General features: G+C 31.4%; 1 protein-coding gene across 10 annotated transcripts in view; it reads right to left on the reverse strand.

Annotated features, from left to right (window-relative positions):
* Window positions 1–14,369, reverse strand: part of LOC139491743 (phosphatase and actin regulator 1-like) — a 70,700-nt gene that overhangs the window by 18,365 nt on the left and 37,966 nt on the right. For 5 of the 10 annotated variants that reach the window (XM_071279586.1, XM_071279604.1, XM_071279630.1 and 2 more), the window contains 4 exons: window positions 12,188–12,379; window positions 1,711–1,857; window positions 694–735; window positions 496–633 (listed from right to left, as the gene is read on the reverse strand). In XM_071279586.1, the coding sequence (XP_071135687.1) occupies window positions 496–633; window positions 694–735; window positions 1,711–1,857; window positions 12,188–12,379 (519 nt within the window). The other 5 variants (XM_071279580.1, XM_071279593.1, XM_071279623.1 and 2 more) reach the window with 1 other exon arrangement.

The following is a 14,369-nucleotide window of genomic DNA, read 5'->3' on the forward strand; positions in this document are numbered from 1 at the left end:
GGTATCTTATTTTATAGATTGTTCTAGTTTGGTATCTGTAATACCATAGGTGGTTTTTGTTTGGTATCTGTTGTATCATAGATGGTTCTAGTTTGGTATCTGTAATACCATAGGTGGTTTTGTTTGGTATCTTATTTTATAGATGATTCTAGTTTTGTATCTGTTGTATCATAGATGGTTCTAGTTTGGTATCTGTAATACCATAGGTGGTTTTTGTTTGGAATCTTATTTTATAGATGATTCTAGTTTGGTATCTGATGTATCAGAGGGTTCTAGTTTGGTATCTGTAATACCATTAGTGGTTTTTGTTTGGTATCTGTTATTTTATAGATGGTTCTAGTTTGGTATCTGATGTATCATAGATGATTCTTCTCTGTTATTTGTTTTGTTTTGATGTTGTGTACCTATATATTCAGTCTAATCTAGGTGTATGGGTGTGAGTAAAATAAAGACAAAAGTTACCCCAAATAAATACAATACAATTAAAATGCCTACTTTTTGTAACTTCTACAGCTGAAGGTTTATCTGATACAGATGTATCTTCTTTAGTTGTAGAAGTTTCTTCTTTTGTTGGAATGGCTGTTTCCATGGTAACCTCCTTTGGATCAGGTTCTGGTTTATCAGCATTGGGATGTTTAGGAAATACCATAGGTCTTGCCTGTGCAGTGGTTAGAGCTAAAACAAAAGTGGGATGTTTAGGAAATACCATAGGTCTTGCCTGTGCAGTGGTTAGAGCTAAAACAAAAGTGGGATGTTTAGGAAATACCATAGGTCTTGCCTGTGCAGTGGTTAGAGCTAAAACAAAAGTTGGATGTTTAGGAAATACCATAGGTCTTGCCTGTGCAGTGGTTAGAGCTAAAACAAAAGTGGAATATAATCTTTTCTTTTATCTTATATTTGTATTAGAACTCACTTGCAAAAGTGGTCTGTGACTGAATTGAATTAGTATGTCTATCTTTAGCCAGGACTTTTATTATTCATATTGTCATCTGATGAAGTAATCCAGTTATTTAGGTGAACAGTTTTTCCTGCTGGCCATAGCTTTCTGTCTGAACCTGTCCTTGTTTTCTCATTATCAGAAATTTTATAGCGAGCAGCTCACTGCTGGAGTGAAGCAGACATAGTTTATCTATGTCTGAACCTGTCCTTGTTTTCTCATTATCAGAAATTTTGTAGCGATCAGCTCACTGCTGGAGTGAAGCAGACATAGTTTATCTATTTTAAGAACCTTGTTTTGTTTCTTGTTAACCACTTGTTATCCCCTAAGTTTTTTTTAAGTAAGTCTGTCTGTTATTCATAATTTTTTGTTCATGTTATTGCATCTTCATTGTGTATCATAAAATGTGTAGTCTTAAATTAAGCCTTTGGTTTTCTTGTTCAAATAATTTTACATTTTGTTATGCTTCATGCTGCCAGATGTTACAGCTGACTACACAGTATGGGTTTTGCTCATTGTTGAAGGCAGTTTGGTTACTATCAGCACTTGTAATTGCACTAACAGATGTGACTTCCCCTATATGTCATACCTGGTGTGTCAGCACTTGAACTAACAGGTGTGAATTCATCTTGTTTAGTTCTGACATGTCATAACTGGTGTGTCAGAACTTGAACCAACAGGGGATTTCAGCTTAAGTTGTTATGAATTCCTAATGTGTCATCACCAGAATTAACACATCTGATTTAAACTTGTGTAGTAATGACATGTCATACCTGGTGTGTCAGCACTTGAACTAACAGGTGTGATTTCAGCTTGTGTAGTAATGGTTGTACACTGTGACAATTCTGTTGTTACCACTGAATTAACATTCTCCCCTGGGTTAAGTTTCTCTGTCCCCTCAGCTTTATCTGTATCTGTGCCTATAAAAAGAGAATTATATTAAATACACAAATGAAAAGTTAACACTGTAGATCATTTTGCTAACAGACCTGTTACCCTGGAGTTACATATATGAGTGTTTGATATGTAACTCTGTTTGAAATATAAATCAAAGGTAAAGACACATCTGGTAACTCATGCATTCGTAACACATAAGCAGTGGTTTTCTGAAAATCAATGTATTAAATTCTGTTAGATTAAAACAAATTACAATGTCAATATTGTAAAAGCAAGGCACTGATATCTTATTAAATGGAGTCATCAACCACTTAAACACTGCTTATAAAAAAGATGTGGCATGATTGCCAATGAGACAACTCTCCACAAGAGACCAAATGACACAGAAATAAACAGCTATAGGTCACTGTGGGGTCTTCAACAATGAGCAAAGCCCATACTGTATATATACTTCTTTTAGTTTTTAGGGAGTTCCGTCTTGAATTTTCCTCGGAGTTCAGTATTTTTGTGATTTTACTTTTTGTCCCTAACTATCGATCCCCTCCCCCATATTTTAATGTAAATATAACAAATACAAATGTACTATAAGACCATTTTTTATTGAAATGTTCCATCTTTTTAAAAACATCTCCTTTCATTCAGGAATATATATATAAGACATACTATTCCTAGTTTAATAAATCATTAGTTTAGAATCTTATTTGTTTATCAGTAGACAAATTAGCAGGTTCTCACATTTCCAATTGATTTTTTATCATGTAGAATGTCCTTGTAACAATTCAATCTTATATCTAATTTCCACTTTGCTGCTATTCTTACAAGACCATTTAGTTTATTATCTACTGATTGTACAAATACTTATTGTTTTTAACATCAAAATGTCTTAATACCAGTTATCCATAGTTAATAATTCACAATCTCCCATTACTTTTGTTCATGCATTTTCCATCCATGAAGTTCAGAGTAAAACTTTATCTGACATTTGAATTTCTACACACACTATCATGAAACCACTAAGTGGATACCACTACTGATGGCTCTAAAGGATTCAGTATCATCCTTCATGTTTATTCATTTACTATGTTGGTGATTATTACATATAGCTTAATGCAGTTCATATCTAAAATTTAAAATAGCAAACAATCTGGAGGTTAAGGCTCATTTCAATTTTTGTATGCCTTATTGTTTCTTATTTTTCCTTTTCAATATGTTGTCCATGTGTATACACCTGATAAAGGTAAATCTAAATGAAAGGACTCCCCCTAAAATATCATTCTCACAGTAATACAAATGACAGTATGCTTAAGTCCATCCAGGAAAACGGTAAGAGCAGGGTCAATTCAGTATTATGCTTAAGTCCATCAAGGAAAACGGAAAGAGCAGGGTCAATTCAGTATTTGTATTTTTAATATATCATCATGATTATGCATATAAAAGAAATATGAATATATCTTTAATAAAAATAAAAAAGACAATTTCAAGCAAAATGTATTTATGTTCTGTTTGAAAAATAAAAAATAAAAATAATAAAACACTGAATTAAGAAAGGATTCAATCACAACTTATTCGGCTTCAATACATTACAATATTTTCGTATTATAATCAACAAAAAAACAACAACAACAAAAATTATATTTTTCATATAAACAAAGAGAAAAAGAGAAAACATTTACCTTCAAGTACACCTGTGAATATTTTGACAAAACAAAGTACTAAGACACATGAATGGAAAGCCAACAATTAGCACTATATGTAAAACATAAATTTCCATGGTAACATTGCCATCATATAGTCAAAGATATTAGTAAACCACTTCCTTATAAGCTATACATTTTAATCATTGAAATCTGCTGCTTGTAACAGACAGAACTAAAATAATTTATAAACACAAAAATCAATAAAAGATTAAATTGAAAAAAAAGACCCAAAAGACATGAACATTAATTTTGGAAAGAAAGAAACAAAACTGTTACAAAAATTTGATCAGCTGATGGTTTGGGATTCTACCTAGAAAACATATATTGTTGACAAAAAATCAGGGCTCTTGCTGTGAGAGAATACTATGAACCTTTATGTATATAAAGGTTAAATACATAAAGGTCAAATTCTTTTTCATGACTTAGAATTCAGTATGGGTCAAGGTTTACAACAGTTAACTTTTACGTTCTCCCACTTGGAACATATTTCATCGTGATATATTGGACTTATAATTGGAGGTCAAATAGTTCCTTATTGCACCTACTCCTGTATCCATATAAAGTGCCATTCAAAATAGCTACGGTACGTACTTAGGGGCTCTTGTTAAAATTCAAAATGAACTGACAATCTCAAGAAAAAAATTCTATAACACAAAAAAATGAAGCATCTATGTGGTTATTGTATAAAATGTAAGATCTGTTTACATCTGGCAAAAACGTGATAAGGTAACTACCAATGCTTCTACACTCATCCTCTTCAACAGTAACTATGGTAATTCATAAACAACAGTAAATATACATTTCTTTAAACAATAAGGAGAAAGTTCAACAATGATGTTCCCACTGGAAGGTTCAGATTGCAACTCATATTCTTATCACATTACATTAATTCAAATTGTATCTGATTTTTAATTGATTTTAAAAATTCATTCCCTTTTTCTTACTGTGACCAATTTTGGTCTGCTAACCTGAATATTATGCTATCTTGTGGTAGGTTCTGGGAAAAAGGACAAATTATAGAAACTAAATATCAAGATAATAAAATAAACAATTATCTGCCACTACAAGGAAAGTATATATCCAATTATTGAAATTTTCAACTCCCTGCTATGTCTTGTTATTGAGAAAGTTGCAATAATTTATAAAATTGGTAATTATGACAATAACTATTGAAATCAAATTAGATTAGGTCCTATCAAAATTGGAAAAATATTTCTATTGTCCATAGAATTACATTTTATTATTTAGTAGTTAAAAATTGCCATTAATGTGTCTGAAAGCAAAAACAATTTCTTGTATGTCATAAAGCAGGAAAAATATTGTTTCTTTTTCCCTGTGAGGAATGACAAGTTTTATGAACAAAGAATCTCTTTATTTTCAATTCTCCATGCTTTGTTATTTTGAATTTCTATACAGAAATAGAATTTTTAGATAAATTCTTGCAATACCTAATTTCTGTTTTTCTGATACACATTCAAACATCATCAAATTTCTCAAAACATGCTCCTTATCATGTACAATTAGCAAAATATTTACCTAATTGCCTAGCTTGATTAGTTCAAAAGTTCTCATTACAAAGATAATCTTTTTCTAAAAGAATCAATCTTACATTCGGCCAAATTAACATTACAAAACTACCATAAGAAATACTTTAATATAATATATCCAATAAGTTAAGAATCAGAAAGAAAATTTGATAGAGAAAGAAACTTACATGTAGCTCTAGACATTACCATCATATTTAAGAAGATGAAGCAGTTATGTAACACTAGCTGACAATCCTTATCTTGATCAGCAGGTACAATGTTTACATCATGTTGGTAGTAGGTGTAAAATAGTGCTGTCTTACTCTGCCAACTTTTACTTCACAAAAGCAATGTAAACAAGTGTGAAAGGTAAGACAAATATTTCACTGATGAAAAATATTAATAAGCTGTTGTAAATGATCGAATTTTTGAAAGTTGGTAATTAGTACACTTTTAAGCAAGACACTTAAAACAAATGGGATTGAGAAGATATAACAGGGGAATTTGTTGATTAAATATTATTTTGTAATCATAAATCTCAGTTATATATTTATTACACAAGAATGCAACTCAATCAGCTAACAAAGAAACATTTTCACAGGGTCTCTTAGTTTGGATTCTTTTACACCAGTGAAAACTGATTTAATACACCAAAAATCAGGTCAAAAATGTTGGGGGTCTTGTTCAAAGTAAACTTAAAGGTCCAAAACATTACAAAAATGTCCATCATATTTAAGAACATAATGTATAATTGATTTAAATTGCTCCTCATTTAATATCTGAAAAACAACATAGTTTTGAATTTACAAACAATCAAGTACAACAACTCTGGAAAGGTAAAAGTGAATGAACACAATCAAACTTGAACTGTCTATAGTGATCAGAAACATTCCATAACATTTCAATCAATTTGAAAAAGGGGTTCTCCATATATTTTTATCATCACAAACCCACAAAATTTTGAATTTACCAACAATCAACAATCACAAAGTGCTGGCTACTAGACAATTGCTAACCATAGTTACTGGTAGTCCTCTAGTCAAATTCTGATAATCTTCGACTCCACATCTAACATGCGGGAAACCTTTAATTAAACTCACTACTTCAAATATATATACACAATTTATATACTAACGCATCAAATTGTACTGCATGTATTAAATTAAACTAAAAGAATAAAATCCCACTTTCATCAGCACTTTTTACTCAATGACTTATAAAAAAAGGAGTAGGGACAATAAGGCCCTTATTTGGCCCAAAAATTACTGCAAATTTAAAAGTTATCATACATATTTTTAAATAACTGAAAACTTGACCAAGGTATAAGGTACTAAGAAAAACAAAACAAATTTGATACCGAACAAGTAACCATGGCAACAAATCATGACTTAATTTGCATATTATGTTAAATTTTGTGATTTTCCTTGTTTTTTTTCACCAAATTTTAAGTATATTTTAGATTGAAAAAGTATGTGCACACTGCACACCCAAGAAACAACTTTATATTTGGTGAGATTATGCCAATAGTTATAATAAAGCTTCTGTTAAATTATTTTGTTGTTTCTTGGCTGTGCAGGATGTTTCCACAAAGGAAAAAAAGACAGAAAACTGCATAAATTCTGAATTTTTTCATCGTTTTTGTGAAAACAGTACATATTATGATGTAATTGTGACATCATCAGATAAAAATCTTTATGTTTTTCATTTAATATATTTCTTGACCCGATGCATTTCTTATAAACATTATGTGCCCCTACTCCTTTATCTTCTTTTCTTTGCCTAGAAGAAGGCAAAATATACAATTTAATAATCTGCCCCATAGGCAACTTTAGTAGCACTCTTCAATTTACTCTTTTCAAGAGTTAACTATGAAGTAGACAAAAAATAAAAATATAATCCAATCAGGATGAGTGATATTCTCAATTTTAAATAAGAATAAAGGAGATGCTGGGAATAGATAAATGGGACAGCAACCTAGCAACACAAGATAAACCCAAAGAGGATAATATACAATGATCAGTTTAATCTTAACAACATTTCTGTACAGATGATACTAAAAGATTTATTTAGACCATAAATTACATTGTGTTGCAGGTTTTGTATCTGTGTTATCTCCCTTACACAAGCAGCAATGTAATTATTAATATCCTGATGATATACATAATGCATATTGATACTGAAAGCCTATTTTTACAAACATTAATTGGCAAAAGAAATGTATCTGGTCGACTCAAGAATGTACTTTTGTTAAATATAAAATTTTATGAAAATTGAACGAGCCAAATTAATTTTAGTTAAGGTGTTGGTTACCACCTTAACCCAGTCACATTCTGTATGTACCTGTCCCAAGTCAGGAGGCGGTAATTCAGTGGTTATCCTTGGTTGCTGTCTGTCCTATTAATATTTTGCATAAATCATGAACTCGGTTTTCAGATATAAGTTGTTTCCCATTTTGACATGAGCTGGACTTTTATAGCTATCTATACAGTTTGGGTTTGCTCATTGTTGAATGTCATACTATGCGCTATTATAGTTGTTTAAATCCTCGTCCTCAGGTCTCATTGGCAATCAGATCACATTTACATTTTTATAATGACAACCATGCTGAACCATTATTACAGTGATTTAAACCAATATAAATTGTAATTGTACATATATTCATTGATTGAAAAGCCACAAGTTATGCTGAGTCACTGACATAGTTCTATTTTAGAAGACCATGTGTGAGTTCAGTAGAAACAGACACCCCTGTGTTGATAAATGAATGTTCAGATCATTGAGATGGTTTACAGGTAGTCAAAAGAAACAATACAAATCATCTGATTCTTTACATTCAAGTTTGATACTTGTTTGATCGTGATAATTGAAGAAACTAAGAAAAAACAAAAGTACTTGACTTTTCTGATATATTAAAAAAACAGTTTTGATGTACAGACTTAACTTAAAAATACAACAACGTTAAAGATTGGAATATGCAATATCTCAGCAGGGGTTCAAATTAATAGAGGTCAGATGTCCATTACCTTTATTAAGGTGGACCTTTATCAATAGAATAGTTCTTATGCAATATTATGCAAACGTTATGGATATTCCACTCCTGGGAGTACATTTTCTCATTGTTTAAGCTTTTTGGCAGCCATTCATAATCGATTGAATTTCCTCGGAGTTCAGTATTTTTGTGATTTTACTTTTTATCATTGTATCAATAAGCTTCTCAAAACTAATTTAAATTTACCTAAAACAAAGTATGAACAACTGCTTTAAAGCAACAGGGAAACTGATCAAAACTTAAAGCTGAGAATGGTAAGGTGGCCATATTTCAAAGTACAAAACAAATCTAAAACAAGAGGCTGTCAGAGCGACAGCAAACCGGATTTATTAACATTTATTTGAGTCTTAGCATTTTCCAATATCACAAGAACCATAACTCCTGAACAGTTAAAGTAAAAATCATCAATATCAAACTTGACCTCCATTTTGTTATCAGTTAAAGTAACAACATATTAAAATTTGAAAAGCTTTCGTTGAACGGTTCATGAGTAACAGCAAGGACATTACTGGAAACACCATTTATTCAAAATTTTAAGAACTATAACTTATGAACAGTAAAAGTGAAAATCGTCAATATCAAATTTGAGCTCTATTTTGTCATCAGTAACAACATATTCATATTTGAAAAGCTTTGGTTGAATGGTGCATGAGTAAATGCAAAGACAAGACTGAAAAGGCCATTTTTCATTCTTTCAAGAACCATAACAACTGAACATAAAAAAGTCAAAATTGTCATTATTGAGTTGACCTCCATTTTGTCATCAGTAACAACATATTAAAATTTTAATAGCTTTCGTTGAATGGTTCATGAGTAAATGCACGGACAACATTTGGCTGCCGCCCACCAGACCAACCAACCGCCTGCCGTACAATCGTAAATCAATAACTGACATTTTCATCGAAAATCAGGTTAACAAGCAACCAATTATTGCAGTGGCGGATCCAGGGAGGGGGGGGGTTCCGGGGGTGCGCACCCCCCCTTTATTTTTGCCGATCTATGCATTTGTATCGGGACATATGTTTTGCACCCCCCCCTTTGCCCTCCAGGGCCTGGGTTAGCACCCCCCCCCCTTTCGAAAATTTCTGCATCCGCCCCTGAATTATTGTTATTGGATTTTTCATGTTCATGAAATGAATTTTAATAAATCTGGATGTGGACTTCATCTGTAAAAAGAGTAACCTTGTTCCTGAACAGAATAGTTATTGTTGGTAAGGTTGATAGTATTCATAAGCTATCTTAAAAGTTTATATACATCTTGTAGACATCTAAATTAAGGTCAATTATGTTTAAATTTTTCGATAGCAACAGATCTTTTAATGTTATTAAATATCTATAATACTGTGGCAACTATCCTAAAATAAACAGATTTTTGTGTATTTATGATCTTTGAAGTTAATTGAAGAATGCTCATGGCTCTGAATTTGTTTGAACTAGCAAACTTCAGGTACACAAGTAAACATATTGCCTGATATGGTCTATCAACAATGCATAGATTTATACACTAAAGAGCTGGTTCAATTACTAACAAAGTAATAAAAATGATGCTTCTCCAAGTCAATCTATTTAGATGTTGAAGTATATGTGGGATACACTTGATCCTGATATCAGGAAGCAATCTCTTGTAATCCTACGCATTTCTAGATTTCTACCATAACAATACTCGTTACTAATAACCAAGAGAAATTAATGTAGAATTCCTTTACTTGTATAATAACACAAATCTCTTTTTAGACTGTATCCAATTAAAGGGACAGAACAACAAGAATACTTTCAAATACCATTTTATATGGAGTTTTAAAAGACTGCAGAAAACAAACTATTTATTTATGTACCATACCCCCTCCCCCTTATTTCTATCTATTGAGAATTTATTGTTGGTCATAGTGCCATACATTTGTTATTTGTGATTGTGTTTACAACCTTTTAAGTTATATAAGGATATGTACGGCTTATATCAATATTGGACCTGAACATTAAAGATAACAGTTCTTTCTTCCAACCTCTTAATATAGCTGTGTTTTGTTTTCTGCAATATCAATATTCTTTTATTGAAGTAACTGTCTTTTAAAGACCCCCCTTCTGGGTTTTTTTTCCAATAGATTTTACAAGGGAAAGTCAAATTAAGGCCAAATCATTTTGGTGAGCCTGACCCAATTGAGCCTGTTGTTATTGGTATTTATTTATCTATTTACATTGGTATAACATCTATGTAACTAATGATCAGGAATGTTTAATTATACATAACTTTCATTACAATAGCCCAGAAAGTAGTTCAGCCTAAATACTCAGCGTTAAACAGAGGAATATATTAAATTGATGAACTGGTAAGATGTTTGTTGGTCTCAATGAAATTCAGTGAAATTCAAACTATTTAAAATCAAAGCAATTTATTGCTGACACACAAAAGTGACACTTATCCATTGAAGTTGATCTATTTTTTTTATAGCCCTATGTGCCATGAGCTGTTGAGTTTATACTGTCTCTTAGATATCCTCTTTAAAGATGCAAATGATTTGTTGATTGAAACCTACTCTATAATCTAGAAAAAAATATGCTTCCTTTCATGTCAGCTAAACTCCTAAACCAGAAAACATTGAATTATTTTAATCAAGTTAATTTCTAATCTAAAATGAGTCATTTTTATGTAAATGTACTGAGAATGTTATAAAGTGAACCACCTTACAGCTATTAGCTCTAATAACATACCCTACACATGTGTGTAATTAGTTTATAAACATACCTTTGCACAGACAACACATAAAACAGCCTGACCCCATTGTACTGTAAAAGTCACACCTAAGTTGCTATTGTATGTACATCTTAATATATTCCTTATCTGTTACCCATGAAAACATTACACATGTTCATTACAGGAGAGAAATCCATGTCAATTTCTGTTGTCCAAATAATATGCTTGGGTAATTTTGGGTTGTTATCTGTACACTTCTATTAATCAAATACTGATGTGTCTATAGTTATATTTTCTGTGGCCAGGTATTCAAACATCTACCTGTTACCTGGTACAGATATTGTAAATCTCCAAAAATCAAAACAAGGAAATAAATTTAAACAATAAAAAGTTATAATAATTTATCATTTTCCTATTCAAACTATTTCAAAAATTTAGGTTGAAATTCCATGGTGAGGAAATTGTAAAACCGAAAGCAACTCAGGTGTAAAAATGTACAATATAAATGTTTTTCTTCAATTAAACATTTTATGACAGAGAAAGTCTCTTGACTATTACAAAGTTTATCATCATAGGACAGTACTTGATATAGACTGATGTTTACTATACAACCATAATGTCTGATCAAATCAGTGTGTGTGTAGGTGTCATCTGTAATCATATACCTAGTGATCTTGATAGAAGACATCTTAGAAATTAAGGTCACTGTAACTTTAAAGTAGCACTGCCAAATAATATCCTTACTTTCTTTCAAGTCTTTTATACAAAGTGTATGGTCTATTCTGACTGATATGCTTCATGCAGAATCAAATTTTCTAAGCGTAGTGTAGTATTCTCCGAAGATATAACTAATTATATAATATCATATAATCAGGGTAAATAACCCAAACCTCAATTAATTACTATGTGGATCATGGTGATAATTGTAGAATCACAGTACTCTTATATTAAATGTGCAATGGAAAGCATTGAGATTTAGGCCAGTTAAGTTATAACTAAAATAGCCAGTCTTGGACTGTTAAACCAGTTTAATCATAATCAATGAACCACTGAACCCCAATAATTCAGTCCTTATGTTTCGTTATATTTCATTGTTCTATGAAGGCTACATTAACACCTAAATGCATTAACAATGAAAAATCGTCAGTTTAAGTAACGATTATATGGAGCTGACTGCTGATTGGTCACCTCTCCCAGAGGACACTTATAAAATTCACGAATTAGTGAGGATTCTTAATTTGTTAGAAAGTCAGGCCCTCTTAAGTAGGATAGATTCATTACAAGGAGGGACTAAACTATTTGGGTTACAAACACTAGGCCATTTGAGGACAACACATTAAAATACAGTTAAAAATCACCAGTCACTTCTAAAATGTGTCAGAAACTTACTATTTTGGTCCACATGGTTTTGTTCTACTACAACTGTAGAGGTTTTGTTTTGGTCATTATTAATTTCGGCCGACGTCTGCTCAATTGAGGGGCCATCTTGTGTTGAAGGTTTTATGTCCAATGGTTCTTTCAATACACCCTTTCTGATTAATTCTTCTCTGGTTGATCGAACTGAAATCTTTCTTTCTAGTTCTAAAAAGAGAAAAACAAAATACCTATCACATATAAATTTCAAACTGGAATAAAAAGTTATTTTAGGTACAGCATATATATATATATATATATAAGAACCATATTTTCTTCTTGTGAATGCATACAATCTGAAAGCTTTAGCATAATTATTACACACTTTCCCTTACACTGACCTGAACACAAATTTAAATGAAAGCTACAAAAAGTTTCACCAATGAACCAAGACTGAGGCCTGTATTATCTTTTGTATGTTATAAAACCTGACCAGCTATTAGTCTACAGCTAATAAAGCATCATAGTCTCTTCCAGCAGATATAAATATTCTATTTTGTGGGTATAACCATTGAACAACTATATAGATATAAGATGTGGTCTGAGTGCCAATGAGACAACTCTCCATCCAAGTCACAATATAGCTTGATATATATATTACCATAGTTTCTACTGATTATACAAACTTGAGACACTTTTTTATAATCTGCTTTATTGAAACAAATCCGCCCTCATTTATTTGATATCTTATTCAAACTCCATAACTGATATTTGTTCTGTTCGAATACTTTTTTTCCATACTGTTAAAATAAACATTCTGAAGAACAAAAAGTAACAATATTTCAAAGACAAGCAGACTCACAGAGAAATGGCAACAGCACCATCTCAGACATTCAAAGAACAAGTGAAGTGCAAGGTCATTGAACAACCTTGAGCCCTGCACAACCACTGACAGATGGCTGACTTGGTTCTAAGAAAACCACATAAAATCATAGTGCAGACTAAAGAAAACAAAGAGACACAACCATTAAATAGATATCTCTAGTAAAAAGAAGACAACTAGTATAAGGCTATGACCAAACATAAAATCTTGTTGTATCCACCTTTCAAAATCATAAAGAAAGAACTTACAAAAAGACAATAATCTTTGTGAAAGCTAGCCTTTATTCTTAGTTGTTATACACCATTAAGTGAGTTAAAGATTGTTCTGATGTACTATACGGTTAAATAATAAATGGTATAAAATAAGAGTTGTTCATCCTGCTTCAATGATCTGTATCAATATTTACTGTATGATATCATGCTATATAATGTTTGAAACATGTAACCTTTTGTAAATACTTGCCACCTCTTATTAATATTTTTTTTAACTGGTAGCATCTTAATCTAAGTAGGCTTTCTGTAGCTTATAGAAATGAAAAATGAATACAAAAAACTGGCAACAGATGGTTTGACAAAATACCAGAATAAGTAACAATGATCTAGACTACTCCTAGAAACAGAAGCAAAGGTATACTTGTCAGATGCTGTTGTATGTCATATCTAAATATCTCTAATTATTTGAAGAATTGGGTGGTAATGGCTGATCTTTGTTTATTTCTGTTAAATGAATTGACAACTTTGGTAGATCAGGATGATTTAGAGCTTGTCATAGTGTATTAGGCCAGGATTTTTTAATTTGTTGGTTTACGGATCCGCCGACCCGATTTTGCCGATTTCCAGAATAAAAATAAAATTGACTTTTCATGCTTTTTTATTCCCGCCGACCCTAAGAAATGCATTATCCCTGAAAAATAATTAAAATAATTTTTTTTTATGAAATGAAATGCATTAATCACTAACAAAATTGATAACACTTGCTGTTGTGAAAAAAATAAAACTTCCAGTTTACGTTTTTAAATATAGACAAATCAATTATCATAATAACTGACCTTGAAATGTCGTTTGCACAAATAATTTTGCGGAACGAAACTTGTGTTTAAAACCAATTACACAATAAGTTTGTTTCTCTTATTTGTCATCAGTCCGTAAGATGCATCATCTCATAGAAATAGACTTGTCCAAATGTGGATAGGTTGAAGGCATCAAGTTGAAGTATTGAATATTAACAAATCATTTGGAATTTTCTTGTTTCATAGATAATAAAAAAATTATCGTCCATTTGGATAAAAAACGGGAATGCGAGACAACAGATTGACCCGATAATCTCGTTTTTCCA

Source organism: Mytilus edulis, chromosome 1 (genome assembly GCF_963676685.1).
Source record: "Mytilus edulis chromosome 1, xbMytEdul2.2, whole genome shotgun sequence".
NCBI lineage: Eukaryota > Metazoa > Mollusca > Bivalvia > Mytilida > Mytilidae > Mytilus > Mytilus edulis.